This window comes from Acanthaster planci, linkage group LG02, assembly GCF_054643075.1.
Source record: "Acanthaster planci isolate LZ-2023a linkage group LG02, COTS_SCS, whole genome shotgun sequence".
NCBI lineage: Eukaryota > Metazoa > Echinodermata > Asteroidea > Valvatida > Acanthasteridae > Acanthaster > Acanthaster planci.
Window position 1 is genome coordinate 14703527 of NC_141778.1, and position 21657 is coordinate 14725183.

Below are 21657 nucleotides of genomic sequence, written 5' to 3' on the forward strand. Positions count from 1 at the left end.
CCCCCGCCGGCTGTGCGATGGTCTGAAAAGCTCGAGTCTTTCATCGCTTCATAATACAAAATCATCTCTCAAATTTAATGATTGAAATCGTCTAGACAAAAGGGCATCTTTCATTAGAAAATTCTGCAGCGTCAATGAACTTACAATAGGTACAACTGTCATGACTTAAGAATCAAACGGGACTCAACCAGTCTCAGTTTGTATAAGAGAATTTTATTCCAAAAAATCAAGTAGTGTCACTAAGATTTATACATGAGGTTTGCTTTAAACACGCTGACATGATATGTTATACATGGCGTTTCATTTTTGTTTCTCAGTAATACCTGTCTTTAAACATCTGTTAAAAGGGATGCTTTACTGCCAGATTTCGATTTAATTCCAAGTTTGATTTACCGACCTTTTTAAAATTTAACAGAAGGGGACTTCTTTGCAAGTTTTGAATGATGTCTCTATGTGTATTTCTAAATGTAGGAATATTCTCGATCTGAAGATCGCACTTTCGTTTCGAGAGTACTAAGGCAGGGGATATAGTCTGAATTCAAGTCACGAGATCACTGGCCACAATTTTTTATTCGTTTTCGAATAAGACAAATAATTTGAATACATAACCAAAGTTGTAATTCCCCGATAACTGCAATTTACTTCCTCGGCAGTATTCAGACCAAATAGGGTAAGGTGAAAATGCTCCAAATGGCAGAACACCGTATACACTAAAAAGGTAACAAGTATTCTCCAAGATAACAATGTAAATGGCATATACCTTTTTATTGTATTCTAGAATTCCAGCAATGTATATAATAAGACAATTAGAGCTACCGAGAGAAATGCTCAGCACCTGTATTGTATTTCACAAGAAAACTTTTGATGATTGTAATCCAAAAGATTCTTTCAAATGGACCGCAAATACACTGCAGAACAAATCCATCTTGTCTTCGGCTGTTGATAAATGTGTTCCCAAGTAAACTGGACAACAAAAGAAACCTGCCACTTCTGTCCAAGGCCACACATAAAAATTCACTTCACAGAAATAAACAATTTTTGTACACAGGTATGCTGCAATACCCCTTACTAATCACATGCCCAAAAGCAAGTGATTATCTTTATAACAAAGAAGAAATTGACATGCACAGCAACTTGGTTACTGAATCAAAAGTCACAGAATGTAACAGAATAAGCTGTAAGTTTTACGCAAAAATAAATGCCACAGGCACAAAATAAAGAAGTTGCAATCATTACTTTTCAATAATGTGTATGCATAGTTAGTGAGGATGGCATCCCTATATATGTACATAAACCACTCATGCACATCATTTTGACAAAGCAGGTGTTCACTTTGTCATTGGTTGTTTAATTATAATGTTGGTTGTCCATTCATGGGTCATTTTTGCTTTGTGGAGAGTGCTTTTGTGTGTGACTTTTGATTCAGTAACCAAGTTGCTGTGTATGTCAATTTTTTCTTTGTTATTAAGATAATTACTAGCTTTTAGGCATGTGATTAGTAAGGGATATTGCTGCATACCTGTGTACAAAAATTGTTTATTTCTATGGGGTGAATTTTTATGTGTGGCCTTTGACAGAAGTGTCAACTTTCTTTTACGTTCAGTGTATATAAGTGTTTGCTGTGTTAATCGTTCACGTACAACGTTAACATCTCCCAAATACAATTCTTGTTATACCAAATAAAAACTTAATGTGTATTATATGATACTAACAATATTTCTCATTATGTACATGTACATTGTCACCACGAAGACAAGGATATAGTCTTCCCCAATTTTATAATACATGCACATGTACAAGTCATTAGAAATGTTTCCAGGAATAAATTATATACATCTTATGAACTAATCCACTGGACGTCCGCGTGACATGTTCCAGTGGTCGCGGTTTGTAGGACGAGTAATGGGAGACTTTAGGACGCCGGGTGGCGGCAGACACAAGGGTCCTTTTTGGTTGATGTGGGCGTGCGCGTGCATCTAAGCATAGGCATTAGTTCTGAGCACGCACACAACCGCGGATAGGGACAGTTTATCTGCCGCCACCAAGTGTCTCAAAGTCTCCCATTGCAGGAGAAGTTTGTCAGCATTGTCTGAAATTGGCAGCAGTCTAATTAGGTTTTAAAACAAACAAAACAAAACAAAAAAGAACAATAACGCCCCCCCCAAAAAAGGGAGAAAAACAAAATCACATTGAACTGCCATTTTGTTTTGAACTTGATACTTTTCGTAAATCTGCGCAACTTTGATTCATATCCAATAAACGCTATAATCCATCAACTGACCATTGTGCATACAACTTACAGAAAAGGTATAACCAAAGGAAAAAGGCTAGAGTTAATTAAGACTTAAGTGAAGCACTTTAACTTACAAGGAACTGCCGTCAAGTAGGCCTAACACAATTTATCATTCAAGAATTCAATGAGCAACTGCCGACATTAGATGTATGGAGCTGTACAATTTATTGTTCGTGCCAGTGTTTTATTTTTTAAAAATTGCAAATCTACATGAAAAAGTTAAAATTGTTAAGCAAGAATACCTTTGAAAATGTTTGAATAATATATGAAATACATTCGTGATCTGGAGCATCGGATTTTTGCATGAAGACTAAATACAGTTCGACTCAGTTTTTAATTTATTTTCTCAACACATGGGACCGACGTATTACCTACTATTATGCACTGGTTTTGCACTGCCTGAACATTTGTGATGTGATCTTCAATACAAACTGATTTTGAGCTCGGCCCACATACCAATGCGGATGCCAACGCGATTTACAAGACGCTGACATACGGGCAGACAGCTGATGCAATGAAGCAAAGAAACAAAAATTTAAATAGGCAAGTCTCAGCGCGTGCGTTCAGGTTAGTGTAATTCTTCGCCATTTACAGCCACGGTGTACCGATTTCTATGACACAGGCAGGCTTGGTATTGAAACTTCGTGTTGTTCGGCACCGTTTGGGGTGTCGTACTTTGGATGAATAAAAGCTACGGAGAAATGAGAAAATACCTGGTACCGAAGAGCTCATTTATCACTCCTTTACGCCAGTGTTTCTGTTGAACTGATCATTCGTATCTGTGCACACCACACCACGAGATATCACGCCATGCATGTCACGTCCCCCCTAGCCCTGGTCTCCTGTTAACTGTCATTTAAACACATCAAGTACGAATTGGCTAAGTTCGGGCGGCTTGTTCTCGTATGCTCAAGAATAGCTCAATTTATTGTTCGTAAGTCGACCGCTCGAACGCCGGGAACGTACAATCGGTTGTTGCATGGAACATGGCGGCATCCATGTACGTTCTTTCACAGTAAACTTGGAAAGCTGGGCTGAATTCTATTCTATTTAAAAAGGAACTTTCGTTTTTTTTGCTATGGAAAATGATTATTGTTAATTTTGTAAAACTTCCCATTGTCTCCGGCTCTGTGAGCTATCTCGCTATCTTTTTCGACTGTTCAAAATCAAAATCTCGCGAGTTTTTCCATGTGTTCCTGTAAAACCCTAACGAGGAGGTGGTGTGTGATCCTGTTCCGGGAACAGTGTTCTTGGGTTGTGTTCCCACCGTTCGAGCGCGAGAACAAGAAACCCGTGTTAAGAACCGGCCGCCTGAACTCGACCATTGTGCCCCCACGTGCTGCCCAGTTAAGGAGCGCCCTCTAGAAAGATACAACACATTTATATCAACAGGGCCGAATTCTAAATGAATGAGGCACACTGCCTATACGGCCTACGCAAGATGTCAGGAGCTACGAAATTTACATATAAATTTCGCTTGTATTTAGTTTTGGCGTTTCGCTTGGAATTTCCGATATTGGGAAAGCGTCACACGCAATAGTCACGTGACACTGGTGTCTGCCTACAGTAGGCCTACAGTTAATCAAACAGCGCCAAAGTTCTGAGGATACCATTCGTAATGTGAGTATCGTGCGTGGGCTATACTTAAACTAAATTATCAATTTCAGACAAAAAGGCACAGTCATCGGGATTCTCCCAGTTCTTCTATGTTCAGTCATTTTTGCTGTACAAATCAACTTTACTTTGTTGTCGTTAATGGTGTGGAGGAATAACAGTCTAAATTAAATATACAATCTGCTATCTTATCTATGAAAGTACTTCTCATTACTTGATCCCGTTTGATATGAGTACACTTTTTATCATTTAGTATATCTGTTTTAATTAGTGTTTTACAGTTAAAATGCAACTTCAGAACTCATATTTTCTTAACAATAATTACATTTCGTAACAGAATATACAGAATACATACGAAATCGTATTAAAAATAATAATAAAATGATGAAACACCTATAAGCACCATAACATATCCCACCTCAACTCTACATTACTACAGCCTCTACGATAAGTACACGGTAAGGCTATCTCGTTACCACAGCAGTTGCTGTTTGTCATATTGATGTGAGAGAATAGAATCGGGCAAAAAGATAATGTGCCTTTCCCCTTGATGAAACGCACGCTTGCAAATGACCAAGTTTTTATGTTCAGTGTTAACGTGGCGGAAAGCTGTAGTTATGCATTTAACCTTCAATTTCTCGATGTATATTAGATCAGAGACTAACGAGTCATTTCCAGCTTGGTAGGTTAGAAATATTGCCCAGGCTAAATGTTCGATTTTCCGTGTGAAGTTAGCAGTAGTCGTCTTGGACACGTTGAAATGGTGACCAGCGGCGTAACTAGGGTACTATCGGGGAGCTGAGGGATGCAGCATCTTTTAGTGGGGCTCTGGTTGGAGTACATGCGTATGCATGAAAAAGCAAGGCGGACCTGGGCTTATGGAACAAGCTGCTTGCACACTCCTCTCTGTGATACCCGAGCGTGTCCGAATGCTGTCAGCTGATATGGTCAGCTGACATGAATCAACCACCTAGAGCTTTTAGCACATTTTCTATCCGAGATGATGTCACAACATATGCTTCGATAATAATATGAGACTTTCAGAAGCCGCTACAGGCCCTGTTTAACAATGGAAAATACTTCCTCTACGAGGCGCCTGGGTGGCACAGATATTTCATGGGGGTGGGTGTGCCACCCGTGTCCCGCCCCCTAGTTACGCTACTGTTGGTGAGTATGTGCTTTGGATAATACAACAAAATCTTGCAGCCAGTGAAATCTGGGAGACTGTCTAACCACTTGCCCATTTCCCAGTTAGACGAAGATATTCGAAATTCACAGACAGTAAGACGGGCTGGCGGGGTGCAGAGTATCCAACTCCATCGCCCGGGCACACCATCAGTCCGTCCAAGCCAAGCATTCCGATATAGGCACAGGACAGTTCTTCCAGACTTCCGGACAGACTTTACTGGCCGAAGGGGCAGAGGGAAGGAGAGAGAGAGCAGCGACGGGAAGCTAACTCCACCTCCTCTCCTCCTGCACGCACTTGCACTTGTTCAGGGAAAATCTTCCGTTGGCGCAGTTAGGCGTGGCACATGTTCCTTGTTTAACACACCTGGACAAGATAGAAATCGAGATTTTTTTTTAAAAAGTCATCAGCATGGAAATTTGGTAGGTCAGTGGCAATGGCAGTGCTGTATAGGGGTCTAGTCCACTAATTCAAGCCCCATTGAAAACAGTGTAAAATCAGCAACGTTCAGGGCCCAATAGCATGCCAACATCCCTGAGATTTCTGAAACACAAATGAAATTCTTGTCTGGTCTCTTATCTTTCAATTTCTGTTCAATTTTTTGTGGGTAACCAATTACATTTTTAATTATTCCCACAAAACAAAATCACCCCCAAGTGATTTTTCCGAAGTCTGATTGCAGCCATTTTTCAAGTGGCAACCTTCAACTTTCTCGGGCACTTAGGACCATTTTTCAACCGTAGTTTCTAGCCCCTCTGCTCTCATATGAAAGCTCAAAGACCCAGGGAGTTGATGCCGGCAATGATTTACACGATCTCACCATTTTGGGGGCCAAACAATCTCCTTTTTCAAAAGATGCTGTGGTGGCACTTTTAATGCTAGAGAGCTGGCCAGAAATTCTCACTTGAATTAGTGGTCTGCACCCATAGGTTGAAAAGAGCAGCGTTGAACGGGGGTGTCCATTTTGCTTGTAGCAATGCGACCGTGACGTGTGCATTTCCTAGTCGGTCGTGAACCAGCGAAGTTCAGTTCCAAAACAAGGAGCCTCCGTTGCTAAGAAAATAGCGCCCTCTCTTGGTCCAGCTCGAAGCCCATAAGAAAATCTTAAGACCAAATCACGAGACCATCACAACAGACCATTACAGGCTGAATTCAAGCCACAAGCTATGCAAATTAAATGCAATTAAAAAGCCTTCATTTGTCACTTTTCACAGTGCGACTTGCTACAGGACTTGAGACTGGTGTTGGTATCTGGTCTAGTGTTGGGGGTGTTGGTGGTCTCAACTACAAAATTGAAGATAATTAGGAAAAGTTAAGTCCTTTTAGCCACAATATTCTTTAAGGTTAAGGACAGCAGCCATACATTGCCTTAAATTTAAAATTTATCAATCTGCGTTGATAAAAATTTAAAAATACCGCATAGCTTCCATAATATAGGCTGTCCCATAGGATACCTATGGGCCCTGAGCTTTGACCAAGAGAGGGCGCGATTTTCCTAGCAACGTAGGCTCCTTTGGCAGGAACTTTACTTCGCTGGTTCACAAACGACTATGAGATACATGCATTGTGTGCGCGTCGCTACCAACGAAACGAACATTTCCGACCAAATGGCTCTTTTCAACCAATGAAGGGGTGCTTCTGCTCAGCATGGACAGGGGCTTGCTCAGCAGTATTCACTTTTTTCATCCAGGTCTAAGATACCATATGTTGACAATTTACAGAAATTACTCTTGCTTGTATGGGCGTGTAAGAAGATCTTGAGAATTTTTTCCTGCAAGTGGTTGTCATTCAAATGTCACTTTACATTTCAATTTTAGGAGTGCTACTTTTTGCTGAATGAGTGAAGTAAAACTTGGCCCTTGCAAGAGCGGAGATTCTGGACTAAAGCATGCACATTCAATATTCACCTGGATCCTTCCAAGTAAATTTTCGACGAAATGACAGAAGAGAATAACTTTTCAGGTCGGCACTGAGTCTTCGTCTCCACTCCTCTAGACACTCTCCCTTCCAGTCAGGACAGGGGTTGAGGGCCGGGGGGGAGCTACCCCCCTGAGACATGTATCGTTTTTAAGGAATTGAAGCGCACTGTACTTTAAAAACAGCACTACCACCTTTTTGGGAATGGGGTAGGATTCTTTTACGGAATGAAACTTTCGGAAAGTTGTTTTAGAATATGAAAAACCTGAGACGAGACCTGGATAAGGTAACGACTCACTCTATAGGTTCTCCTTGGACCTGTTTCTGAGGATTACAGTATAGTACAGGGTTACATGGATGACAGCAAACTTACTCGCACTCTTCCACAGCGAGTTTCTGATCTTTGCGGCCTCGTTGGATGTTCTTGCAGACCCGGTTGTTGGTCAAGCAGTCACAGGCGCAGGTGGACTCGTCCTGCAGGAAGGGTTTTGGGCAGCGCTTCCGGCAGCTGCAGCCGCACTGACCGTGGCTCCAGGTCTTGCCGTGGGGGCACTCCGTCTCCGGCGGGGAGCAGAAGTCTGGCTTCTCCACGCACTCGCAGGCAAAGTCCTCCTTGATGTACCTCCTCTGGATCACGGCATCGATCAGGAACTGCCCGTTGCACGTCGACGAGACGATGACAGGAAAACAAAAATCAATTGACCTTTTATTTAGGAGAAGGGGGTCATAATTAAATCTGCGAGACCTCTAGCTGACAGTAAAGAAATTTCACGGGAATCGGCTCATAACTTAACCTAAATGTGTTGCCCAGAATGCAAGGACTTGTCAGGCTAACTAGGTTAATGGTTATCAAGAACAGGGTTATTCTGAAAAAATATTTGGGCAGACTAACCACAAACAGCTTTACATCCAAATATTTTTCCTTACATTTAATACTTGTTTTCATTTTATTGGGTATTTTTCATAGAGTAACAGGGGGTGTTTGTTTATGTTTTTTATTCTTTGTTGCGTTTCCTTTTTATTTGCTTTTTTCATGTTGGTGACTTATTCCTTTCGTGCTGCAGAACGAGAAACCAAAGTAAACGTTTTACATGGTGAAAACAAAAACTGAAGTGACCTGCACTGCATCTTGCCTGTGTGAATACTTTGCCATTTCATACACCCTATATAGAGCTGTTCATTGTGTCAGAATGACACAGTAGGCCTAGTTGTTTTTCACTGTTTCCAAGTACAAAAAAATAGATACAACAAATTATATTTGGACCTACATTGGACCAACTCCTGACGCAATATAATTTTGTCAAAGCTTCATGTGATCTAAAGCCGCCCGACCACTAGTAAATGAAATGACGTCTTCAGTCAGCGGACTTGATTTAACTGTATTCAAGAATTTTTCTACGTTTGAGGGAGTAGGCCCTAAGCAATTATAGTTTTAGTTTCGGAGATTTCTGATCCTCCAGGTCACATCAAAGGATCATAGAACCTACATTAGGCCTATCCGTACACTGCAGACATAATTTACAAATATCTTTTCCAACTAGTCGGCACTCGTTATGCTTATAAACCCTTTGTCATTTCGAATGACAAAGGGTTTCTGAATTACGCAGATTGGACAGGATTCAGGTATACGCTCAGAGTTCTTTGCGATAGTCTAATGTAGATCAGAAGCCAATACTGAGGTGACATTTGCCTCAGGCCCAAAGGGGGCAAGTAAATGGTGATCGGGTCTCATAGATCCAGGTCTGCCGATGTGATTTATGCATATTTTTTTTCAGACCCACCCAACAGTAACACGTGTTGCAGGTTGCCAAGAGACTGTAGCACCATCAACGTTTCTAGAATATCCTGTGGCACACTTTGGATATTGCATAGTGAGACATGTGGCTGTGGGTTTGGGCAAGGCGACCAGAAAACAGCTTCTGTAGGCCATTACTCTTTCGTGCAAGTTCAGAACAACGGCCGTTTGAAATGTTTTTGAATTCTTTAATTTCTGGATGAGAATCCAGGTCCAGATTTATGTCATGAAGTTTCCAAAAAATGGGGGGTTGGCTGTCATCACAAGATTCCAGTGCACAACTGGCTGATTAACCTACGCGATGGTGATATCGGTTCTTCTTCTTTTCACCCTTTCTATATGGGAACAGAGCGCAAATAATCTAGAAAAGTGAATTTAGTTCGAACTGCAGTTGCTTAGTACGGAAGGGTATTGCTGCTAGGGCGATACAATTATTTTATCTCGTTTAAACAAGATACTCAGCCCTTTAAACGAGATACTAAGTCGTTTAAACGAGATAGCTCTGTCGTTTAAACGAGATAATAAGCTGTTTAAACGAGACAATATGTCATTTAAACGAGATAGCTATGTCGTTCAAACAAGATAACTATGTCGTTTAAACGAGATAATTATGTAGTTTAAACGAGGTAATAAGTTGTTTAAACGAGATAATAAGTCATTTAGGCCTAGACCAGTTAACTATCACAAACTGGGAGGTCGATCGGAAACAGCAATGCGTGCGCGCAAGATCTGCCCTTCTGCATTGGCCATGCACCGTCTTGCACGCGCTTTCCTCTCGCATGATCTTGCTTTTTTGAAATAGCGAACTGGCTCATGGTTTGTGTAAAAATAAATTCCTCATTCATTTTTTGATCAAATTTGGGGACTTCCAATGCGTCAAAAAGTAATTCTATGTCAAGCCATTGGGTCGAATTGAATAGGATCTGGGTAGTTCCAGTTCTAATCTTTACTTCAATAAAAATTAATCCGAGCAATTTTTCAGTGTTGGTCACCACTGGAACTCATTCGCCTTTTTTACTTCAGAATTTACCAGCCGCTTGCCCGTGACCTTGGGAAAACAAATACTCACGGGAATAAACCGAAACGGTTCTCACCAGTTTCAGCACGTTCCGTGTGCCGTTACGAAGCGGTTGGCACTCCTGGTCGTCACGGCAACAGCCGCCATTTTTACAGCGCTGGACCACAATGCACTCTGGGAAGACCCTGGTCTCGAAGCCCTTGGCAATGTCAAGTTCCTTGTAACTGTCTAGGACGGTGTCACGTGGCTGGCAACTTGCCCGGGCGCTCTCCTTGTCGATTAGCCTCATGTTGTAATTTGTGTTTGCCACTGGAAAAAGAAAATGAGACATACCATTTCAAAGATTTGCTTTCCAGAGACATCGTTTTCCGAAGAGGACTACCAACAAGGCTTTACACTATCTTGAAATTTCCCAGTCTATCTCTAAATAACAATAAAAAGTTACAGACGCGCCCAAGAGCAACAGGCAGTGCCAATACGATATGCGCTTACGTTTCTTTTCAGACAAGGTGAGATTGAAATGCGTGATGTGTAAACAGGTACTGCATAAACATTGATTTTATATTTGGCATGCACGTATCTCTGTACTAACTCCACGCTTCAAAGCAAGCTCACGTTCAGTTGGAGTAGGGTTAGCCCGCCTGCCACACGAAGATCAATGACAGGTACACATGTAAGAGAAAGGGAAACATAACTTCACACATATGAAGTTATAAACACTGTAAAACGAACAATATTCTCTCCTCCCAAAAAACCAACGACCAAACACAAATGCGCCGATTGTAAATCAAACAGTTTAATGTGTAGATTCACACATCTGGGCGTTAGGCCTATACCTATGGAGAGCTCCAAGTTCTGTTTTTTTTTCCATTCACGTCAATTAAGGGGTTAAAATAAAAGCTGTCAACTCGCCTTCGGTATGCCCAAATATATTATTAAATGATAAAATAGACATATAACCGAAATTAACAGGCTAAAGGGGAATCTGAATTGGTTTTAAAGTAAGGTTTCTTGTGATAAAGGAGTTTACCCCACGCGAATATATCACTACCTCACTATCGCCCCCAAGAAACACTTTTATGAAACATGGCCGCCCTATTCGAGCTCCAACACGAAGCTTGTTTGCCATGCTTGAACAAAATCTGCGGTTTCGAGATATTGCCGCCCGTTTTTCCAATCACAGTAACTTTCATGCCCAAAATGCAATGCTTTTTACCACATCTGTTGATTTGTAAAGTGTTTACGATGTGCACTGACGGTGTGTGGACGGTAAAGTTTTGACTGACTTGTATGTGACGAACCATAACGACATGGTTATACAAGGATGGGCATGTGTGCGTGGTGTTCGCATCGTGGCATCGGTGACTGCAATCGCGACGGAGTGTTGTTTATCCGACCAAATCTCAGCACTTCATTGTTGAAGGAGGAGACCCGAACTTCAAGGTAAATTTGACGACCACTACCACAACTCGAAACCGTGGAAAAAATGCTTTTTTGGTGGGCCATAATTAATCTGCAGATTGACCTCGCCGGTGCGTTATCCAGGCACTCGGGAACGTCCTGTGGCCTATGGATTTTTGCAAGACTGAACTAATTCAAGCTCCACTGAAAACAGTGTAAAATCAACAAAGTTTGGAGCCCCATAGCAAGCAACTGAAGTCCCTGAAGCCTCTCAAACAAAAACAATGTGTTGCTTGGTGCCTTGGATTTCATTTGATTTTCAAATTTTATTAGGTTAACCGATGGGTTTTAATTATCCGCCAAAACCAAACTCACACCCCAAAAAGTGAATGTTCCCAAGTCTTCTCAGCAGCCATTTTTCAAATGACATCCCTCACCTTTCTCCGGCCCTTCTGACAAATTTTCAATCTCTATTTTTTTGGTCTGCTTTGCCCCAAGATGGGTGCCCCTGAATCTACAGAAATGATCCGGTGATCCCACAATTTCCTGGCCCACACATACCCCTCTTTTCGAAAGAATTTGTAGGGGTACTTTTTAAGCACCTCTGGCGAAGAATTATCCGTGAATTGGGGCAGTGCACCAAGTTAAAAATGAATACAATTAGCGCCTTTCTTGATATTTGTCACGGCAATGAACCAAAAAAAATGAAGCAAGTCCATGAAATGATACACAGAGCACAAACCGCCTTGGCCTATTTTCAGAAGGTACATGTATAGTACGGTGCTGTACATGCAATTCGTGAACATTTATAACTTTAAGTCCAAGGTGGGCCTCTCTGTAACTACTGGCAAGCTTCCTATATGGACAACAAATGCTTCGTGGGAGTGACTCCACAAAAGTCGAGGGCCAAAACTGCTAAACTCTAGTTTGTTTTCAGTGATCGCAAAGTTATTCCCTCTGGTTCACTCGTCAAATAATACTTTGGTGGACTTTCAGGTGAACAAAGAAGGGCTGCTTTTGTAACTGTAATTCGAACCACCCCTCAGAGAGTTAAACAAACATGCCTTGCTTTCAGATTTTTGTCCCTGAGGCTGCAGCACCCAAGGACGTTCATTTGACATTTATGAGGTTTAACACTCTACCCTATCACATTATAACTTGTCGAACACCTTCTCTTCCGAGAAATATTTAAGTGCCGGTTGCATTCCGTTTTTTGCCTTTGTAAATGGTCCTGTAATTTGGCTGATGTGAGTGCTCAAAAGTTGCCCCATGCACACGCTGCTTAATTTTGAACCAATTAACCCCTCCCAAAGACGCGAGCTTTACGACCCTTGCTGCGACCCATCGAAAACTCACAAATTACACTGAACAAGGTGCTCAACAGTATACAATGTCAAGGGACGGACCAAGGAAGCCGTGCTCAGAGAGCCCTATTCTACTTCACTAAGATTTACAAACATTAAGAAAGATCTACTTCGAAGTGTTACGTGCAAATTGTACTGAAATTTATACATTGTGAAGGATTTGCGGAGTTTGTGCAAATGTGTGGGATCATGGTCGGATGTGGTCTTGGACGTATGAATCAAGTTGTTGGGGAACCAAGCTGTAACACTAAAGTACCACGGTATACGGGACAGCTGCGTCACACACCTATTCAACTTAATGGAATCTCGAATATTTCGACAGAAACGATATCTGTTTTATAATGAAAACTAGATTTTCTGCAGACTGCAGCCTGGCTTTTGAATGGTACGGGTCACTTGATCAAATCCCCCACAAGGAAGCCAACACAAGCCCGTTGGCAGTAAATTGATAACGAGCCCGTCGCAGTACCGGGGGAGATCCACCAAGATTCAACGGTTGACCCACACCTTTGGGCCCGGGGGATCACCTCAGGCGATTGATTTCATACCCCACTGGACCTCTCGTGTCAAAATAGCAGAGCCAAAAAGCGCATATACCCACTCGTTATCACACAATTATGGGTCCAGCTGGACCGATCATAAATACCACCGCAAGTTTGCTTGTAATTTCATGAAGAGTGCCGTTATGTTGCCATGGCGCTTGAAGACAGCGGAGATTTGCTGTCAGCTTCAATGTGAAAGTCAACTGTGTCCTACTTATAACTGTTTTCTTGTTTGTCCGACCGACTTTACGTTCAGTATTTATGTTTGCTTGCTGCAGAAAAAATAGATTCAAGTGAACTTGACAGGGGCTCTCACTCAACATCAACATAACGGGCGATCAAGAGCGTTTCCAGTCGTTACTGGTTCGGAACTTCACGGCAAAAGATCCGTCTGTCATGAACTTCAAGAGAACTTCCCATGCCCTTTTCCACAGCAGTTCAAAACGAATCCAAGTTGTCCTTTTGGAAAGAAGGTAAACTGCTTTTAAGTCGTAACTTCAAAAGGACAGATCTGATTGGTCTGCTCTAAGAACCAGAAATGTAAGTCTGCTATTGATGGATATTTCTCACAATTATTTAGATCACACTCGGAACACTAGAGTTTTTTAAGGCAATCGAGGCGCCTGATCAGGTTGATACACTAGATCAATCAAACTGTTGTGTCAGTGCCAAAAGGTCCTTACTGAAAAATTGTATTAAAAGGCCTTTACTGAAAAATACTTTCTAAACATGAAATTAGGAAAGCAAAGTTGTTGAAATTTAACTAAGTTGGCCCCAGAAAACCAGTTTAATAAATTAAAGTAATCTGTAAATTTAATCTGTTTCAATACAACATTTTCTTCGTGCTCAGAGTAAGGCCCTAGGAGTATTCTCAACAATGATATTTTGCTGTAATGACCTTTTGGCACTGATTGTTACAGAGGTGAGTACGAAGTCTCGCTCATTGAAGTCGCTTCAACAACCATTGGTGTTGCTTGTTGTATGTGCATAGCGTCACCAACGTCTCTCTTTACCTACATTGTATATTAACTATTATGTATGTTTATATTTCATGCTTTTAGTTCTTTTCATGCTTGCGATAAGCGACGAATCTATGATTGTGACAGTGAAACCAAGACAGAAACGCCTCGTTTGAATGACTGACTGCACTTTGGTCCTTTGTTACAAAGATAAAATCGAATCTCAAGGGTGCATTTTTTAAAATGTCATATTACATGAGTGCATATAACATGACGTGCAGTTTTCAGTAGCAAATGCCTTTACAAAAGCGATGTGTTCCATACATGTCGCATTATTCGATTAAAAAACCCTTTGTTGTCTGGAATGTACCTCATTCTTGGCTGGAATGTTACAGCAAGTAGTGACTGCATGACACAAAGAACCGAGAAACGTAATTATACCAGCTCACATTTTACGTTTTGACCCCAACACGGATGTTTCCCTTTATGGGCTTGGAATCGGTCCTGGTGCGAATTTGCTTTGGAGACTGCGAAACAATACTACAATAAGTGCCTCTTGCTTTAGAAATTTTAACTAGAATGCAAACCAAAGAAGTCTCTGAAGCGGCAATGTACTTTTTCCTCGGGTTGCCAAATCCCAATTCTTTCGCACCCTACCTTGTTCCTGGCCAGAAATCCATGGGCCAAACAACACTGCCTCGTCTTTGTTCACGAAGATAAAGCGGCAGATTTAAATTTTGGGCATTGTATAAACGTGTGATAAAGGAGCGCTCAAACCCTCATTACTGGCCAATGGGGCTGCAACCATCTGTGTTAATTTCCTTATCGCGCGACAGTCAAGCCTGGCTGAGTGTGCAGCAAAGTGGAGATCCCTCGCCAAGTCCCCTTATTCCCAACCGTCTTTCATCACAATCACCCATGACGCCAACTACCATTAATCTGTTTTCTGCTGAATGCCGTTTTTTTCTGCCTACAGCCTTCAAAATATCACTGCATCTGGGTGCCGAGAGATCCTACATCCGCTGAAATGCGTGTCAGACTTCGACCAGTTGGATACGCTCCACGTGTTCACAATGCGATGGTGTGGCAAAAAAAATTAAACAAGAAAGACAAAATCACGACAGGGTAGGCCCAGGAGCTAAGGTGTACCAGAGGACACCTTTGTTAAGTATTTATTTGCAAAGTGGTCATTATAGAAATATTGGTTCCCACGTCATGGTATCTACTTCCCAACAATGATCGTTTACCACTGTCCTGATCTCAGGATTATTGTATGAGGTTTTGGAGGTTGAAGTCAGGTTCATTATGTGAAGTTTATGCACTGGAAGTGGATTTTCCCCCTTTCGAACAAGCCCGGAAAACCCACAGCAGATCACATTTTCGCTGTTTCAACAGGTTCGGCTGAAATAATTGCGCATGAGCAAGAATGATATGATATTCCAACTGCGACCACAGAGTGATCTGTTTGACACATTATCTGCATAGTTAAAAAAGGGGGTTCTGGTGTAAATGTCTCATAAATACGGAGTAATGGATACAGATACTGAGCGAATCGAACACCACGTACCTGGATTTAACATCAGCGTTTCACCCTGGTATAGTTTAACCCCAACTTCCCAGCAGTAGGCTCCCTCCCTTATACAAAACAAAAGTTATGGGCCCCGGTAGGACTCGCGTGTGTCTCTTAATAGCAGTCCTTTATTAGTGTGTGATTGCATTAATGTTTTTTGGTTACCATCTAGATAAAAGCTAGTAGTTTGGACACGTGTGTTTATTTTTATGTGGTTTCTTAACCGATTTATCTAAAAATATTTATACGGATCTTATTGTGACGCTAAATGATGATTGTGACCAGGAAATCAAATTACGTTTTCGTCTATGACAAATGGAACTGAACTGATTATAAAAATGCGGCACAAGTAACGCCGGTTTTAAGTTAACTTTTCGTTTAGTGTTAGCGACAATGGTAGAATTCTCACGGCTGGATGCCGAGAATGACCTCTGTCAGATATCTTAGCAATGTTAATGGCCATCATTGATGATTCTATAGTCAGAATCCTTAATTACCTAATGCATGGAATCGAATATAGCAAGGGCAAATGCCCTTAATGGGATGAAAACCATCTGTCATGGTTTGGGCGCCCTCATTTTTTTCGAACAGCTACGTTCTGTTCTGTTTGGTTTTACGTAAGGCATTTGATGCACTTCATACGAAAAACAGATCTTCATTGCGACTCATTTCATTTCAGCATGTTGACTGCGTGCCTCCGACGCAACTTAACACCAAAACGAATTGTGAAATAAAAAACGCGCTTTATTTTGGTAGAAAATAAATTAAAAGCTATCTCACGTACAGAATTTACCTGTGCCCTCTTCCGTCAAATGTGAATACGGGAGTATTCCAAACCGGGAGTGAATACCCACCTCCGAGCGTGTAGTTCTCCGAAGTGATCTGCACATTCTTGGCGAATTTCATGTGCAGATGGGGTCCTTAAAAATAGGAACAGGACCTACCAACTATTTCCAGCAAACGCTACAATCAGTCAGCGTATATCGACCACATCAATCACTGTCCACAAGGCATCAACGCCATGATGTGAACCTAATGGGCCATAAATTCGACTCGAGGACATTTTTATGTCTTCTCGACGTCACCACGTCACCACCCGAGATTTCCCTTCGAAGATGTGCACGTGCGCGGAAACAGTACACAGATCACATTTATTCAGTTTGTATTCGTTGCACGTAATTTCATTTGTATCCACACGAGTACATGAACATGAATTGCTCGTTTGACTTACCCTAATACTTTCTTTTGCTGTTTTTCTCTATTTCGTAACTGATATCGTCAATTTATTTTAAGTCTGCTTCAGCTATTCCACTTTATTATGTATCTCAACTGAATTGCTCAATCACACCGAATAACTCAGAACTATTGCATGTAGCGTACCCCTGAACGTAGCATGCGTGCGGTTTACAGTTAACACCTGGGAATTTGAACTTCAGCGAAGAGGCAGGGTTGTTTTTTTTATTTGTCTCCAAGCGCGTATATTTATATATTTCACGGGGGAATACCCTTTGGGCAATGGAGAATTTGGAGATGCAGTTTTGGACACTCAAAAACGACGTGAAGCAATAATTGCCGCGCCGGGGGACAAAGCACACACGCCAGGTGTTGCCGCGGTGGGTGCAGGCTTTTTCAGCAGGGTTGCAGCTGTCGAGTTCACCTGTTTAGATTGGCGCGTTCCACCGCTCACTGCCACCCCAATCATCGACTCGTCGGTGAGCAAGCATCCCAGATATTTGGCGATTTCGGGTTCACAGATCTGCCATCAACCTTCCTGAGTTCAACGCTTGCTTCGGAAGACCATGCATGGGAAGCCTCAGCAACTTCTTCCGTCCCAAGACTCCTTCAGTAACCCTGAATCATACACCTCCACCATTTTGGTAATCTTGCATAAAGCTACTTATATTTAAATTCACCTCTAGGCAGTCGCTCTTTCTGATTTTAGCCTGTCTCTTACAAATTTAAAAATCCATAAGAGTTGGGAATTGCTGGAACACACGTATAGTTTAATAGCCATTATCGATAACAAATCATTTTCCTGCAATTTCGAAAGGCCACGATGCCACTCTTACATACAGAAGTAACCAACTGATTAATGTTGGCATATCATACTGTTTAACAGATCTACTAAATGACCGCTCTAAAATTAGGCGTTTTCAGCTCAAAGAGGGCGGTGACTCGACATGTTTTCATCACTTTCACAAAGTAAACACCACAATGAATGAGCGATGCATGTGCACAAATAAATCAGTTGCTATCTTCGGGAGATGAATATATCTGTAACTTTAGACTTCTGGAAAGAAACATTCCTGCCGTGTCCGGAGCTCCCCGGGGTGGTGACAGAGAAGTAGCCCGGATTCCTGCTGTCTTGGTCTGGCCTACGGGCACAGGCTTAATCGTGACCCAAGGGCGGTCCCAGCACCCAACTTTCGGTATAGGGGACTTATTCAAAGATTTGAAAGTTAAATCTTCATGGCCTTTCTAAGGGGGTGGGGCTAATTTGGGTTTTATTTACGTGCTTTGGGGAGGAAAGAAATGGAAACAGTTCCCTCCAACCGTCTTTCTGATTCCTGATATATAGAAAGGCCGCTTATTTTTCGGACATTAGGAATGACCTTGTTGCTCCCCACCGTATTCGCTAATATCAGGAGCTGCTAAGGAAAACTCCTTTGGAGAACTGTATTTCTTTTCAAATGAAGTCACACTCGAATTAAAAACTTGTTAAATACACTACTGGTCCCGGACTTCCTTTAGTCAAACTGAACACTGTTTTTCATGCGCGTTGGGACTCTTTTTGTTTGGACTGCATGAACCTGTGCTAGCTCAAAATGAGCCGGCTGTCCGGGTCTCTTTCCCGGTACAGTAACGCAACATATACATAGAAAACTAAAAGTTTGATTCCAATAAATCGTCAGAAAGGTTTCTGACTATGAAAGTGTCAGATGACAGTACATCTCGTCATTTGTGCTTTAAAACAATCATAATAGAGACCACAAGGCCGTATACGACTTACTTATCTGCGGCTTGGAACTACACACAACTCTTGAAGAAGTGGCTGCAGCCAGAAGCATAGACTGGTGTGTAATTTAAAGCCGCAGCTAGACGCCCTCTACTGCGCAACACTTGCGCATTAAAGTTATGACGTAGACGTGTTTTGGCAAAGGACAATACACTCTGTTAGTCGAAGAGACATTTAAGGTGCGCTTTCGACATAATGGCCCCCAATTCTGGTCACCCAAACCGTCTTTAACCAAAAATGGGACTATACTCGTCGGATACTGTTTGGGATGAGGGATCATTTCTAATTAACATCCATCCTTGAACAGTCTTATCTCTGTTCCGCACTTCAGAAATTGAAACCTTTGCGATAACATTCTGACACTTCATCCTAGTTCTTGCTCGATAGTTTGTCTTAAAGAGCACGTTACCAGGGGTGAGATTGACAAATGATAAAAATAGCTGAAACAGCTGAAAAAGGGCACATAGAAGCTGAACAGTGAACATCTCCTATCCTTTCGTACCCAGCCAGTGAGGAAAAATCCAAAACAAAAAAGCTGAAATCAGCTAAAAAGCTGAGAAATCTCACCCCTGCATTACAAAGTTTCTAATAAATTACAGTATGCCACGCAGCTTCCGTTTCTTCCTTCATACTTCAGTTTTATTTGACATTTACAGGTCGCTGGAGGGCGACACACTGCCATTTGGCAGAAGTTGATATACGGTCATTTTCCTGTTTTGATTTAATACATAATAGTCAATGAACAAAATACACGTCCAGATGTTTTCGGTGAGCTACATTTTGGGTCCAAAGCACGGACGTATATAAAAAAAACCTGGACTTGCAACGCCTTTGTATGAAAAAGAAGCCAACCAGCGGCCATTTTACCGAGCCGAATACAAAAGCGTGGGTCGGCTCCCTTCTATTGACGTCAGGAAGAACAAACGCGGGCATTGCCAGAAAAGCTTTGTATTCGGCTCGGTAAAATGGCCGCGAGTGGATTCAATGATCTCTATAAGCTGATCAAGGGCATTGCGAGTCCAGATTTTATTATACACGTCCGTGGTCCTAACCTCCAAACCGCAAAAGCAGCGTTCCAAAAATGACTGCACAGCAACAGCGCCCTCAGTTGTCAAAAGCAACAGGGTGTTAATCAATTTGGGGGTTCAAAACGCAGGAAACATAAGATTCATGTTATAATGATAATGCCTACAAGCAAAGTAAACTGGACAGCAAAAGAAACTTGCCACTTCTGTCAAAGGTTACACTTAAAAATTCACTCCATAGAAATAAACAATTTTTGTACACAGGTATGCCCCTTACTAATCACACACCTAAAAACAAGTGATTATGTTTATAACAAAGAAGAAATTGACATGCACAGCAACTTAGTTACTGAATCAAAAGTCACAGAATGTAACAGAATAAGCTGTAAGTTTTACGCAGAAATAAATGTCACAGGACGAAATAAAGAAGTTGCAATCATTACTTTTCAATAATGTGTATGCACAGTCAGTGAGGATGGCATCTCTGTACATGTACATAAACCACTCATGCGCATCATTTTGACAAAGCAGGTGTTCACTTTGTCATTGGTTGTTTAAAATGCTGTCCATTCATGGATCATTTTTGCTTGGCGGAGAGTGCTTTTGTGTGTGACTTTTGATTAAGTAACCAAGTTGCCGTGCATGTTTTCTTCTTTGTTATAAAGATAATCACTTGCTTTTGGACATGTGACTAGTAAAGGGTACTGCAGCATACCTGTGTACAAAAATTGTTTATTTCTATGGAGTGAATTTTTATGTGTGGCCTTTGACAGAAGTGGCAAGTTCTTTTGCTGTCCAGTGTATTTCTACTTTATGGTCTATACCTGAAGGCTGTCTTCCCCAGCCCGTATTTACACGCGTATTTCGCACTCACCTCTGGATTTGCCAGCTCTTCCTAGTCTGACTCTGTTGTTGATGGGACTGTCGTTTGCTATTCCGGGCAAAATATCCTGGGTTTCGTTGAATCTCTCGGGAAAGTTCTCCTGTAGGTATTGTTCCACCGTCTTGACGTCTCCTTTTGTTCCATCGGTCCTGTGATGTGACTGTGACGCAAAATTAAACGGGTAATTTATAAACTGGGAAAAAAAGAAAGAGTCACTGGTGAGGACCCTAAAACATCGTGAATGGAATCACACCTCGAACAGTGGAAGACTACTGTCGCAGGACTGAAAAAAGACCCCCCCCTTTAATTTTGTTGCCCAGGTTACCCCTTTTGTATTTAAATTTCTTCTTTTATGATTACAATCCATCCGCCAATCAGAATAGGCGACATAAACGGGACCCTCGTCAGCGTTACTCGAATGCTGACCGGAGACGAGGAAAGACTTATTTATTTTCTCTCTATTTCCCGTTTTCCAGGTAAATTTGTTATTTTTTTTACATTCCATATCTAATAATTATTTGCTTTTGTACAGCTTTATCTACTAGTAGGCTAACGTGGGATTCAGTCCGTAGGCTGTGCTCCTGAGAAATATTTGCAAAGTCGTGAGTATTTCACAGCATTTCCTTCTTTACACCCGTCTTTGAATTATTCGTAATCTTTAAGTTAACTAGATTTAAAGTAACCACTATTGAATCACAGTATAGTAGATCTTGCAGTACCATTCCTGTACTTCACCCATTTTGCTTCTATTGTTGGTTTTGAAGTGATTTTTCTTCAGTTTGTGTAAATTTCAAGGCGGCCTTAAGATACGGTTTGGCGGGAAATCGCCAAAAGCCGCCATTTTTACAATTTATTTGTGTACTAGTTTATACATAAACAGTTTATACTGTGATTTCATTTGTTTTATTTCTTTTGATAAAGTTTGTGAATATTACCGGTAACGGTTATTCGAATGCTGACGGAAGACGAGGAAAGACTTTTTACATATTTCCTCTCCATTTCCCGTTTTCCGGAAATAAACCGACATCACGAAATCTTAGCCCGAGTGTCCTCTCCCATTTTTTCGACTCCTAA

The 21657-nt window shown here is 41.5% G+C and overlaps 1 protein-coding gene and 1 long non-coding RNA gene across 8 annotated transcripts in view; one reads left to right on the top strand and one right to left on the bottom strand.

The window, feature by feature from the left end:
• LOC147799934 (uncharacterized) overlaps window positions 1–16443 on the top strand; it is a 21125-nt gene extending 4682 nt beyond the window's left edge. The window contains exons 2-3 of the long non-coding RNA XR_015423454.1: window positions 13409–13603; window positions 15066–16443. This is a non-coding gene — a long non-coding RNA (uncharacterized LOC147799934). The remainder of the gene's footprint in view (window positions 1–13408; window positions 13604–15065) is intronic.
• LOC110973153 (uncharacterized) overlaps window positions 194–21657 on the bottom strand; it is an 82201-nt gene continuing 60737 nt past the window's right edge. For all 7 annotated transcript variants that reach the window (XM_022223725.2, XM_087130362.1, XM_087130353.1 and 4 more), the window contains 4 exons: window positions 20575–20743; window positions 9900–10132; window positions 7384–7661; window positions 194–5459 (listed from right to left, as the gene is read on the bottom strand). In XM_022223725.2, the coding sequence (XP_022079417.1) occupies window positions 5360–5459; window positions 7384–7661; window positions 9900–10132; window positions 20575–20743 (780 nt within the window). In that variant the 3' untranslated portion in view covers window positions 194–5359. The remainder of the gene's footprint in view (window positions 5460–7383; window positions 7662–9899; window positions 10133–20574; window positions 20744–21657) is intronic.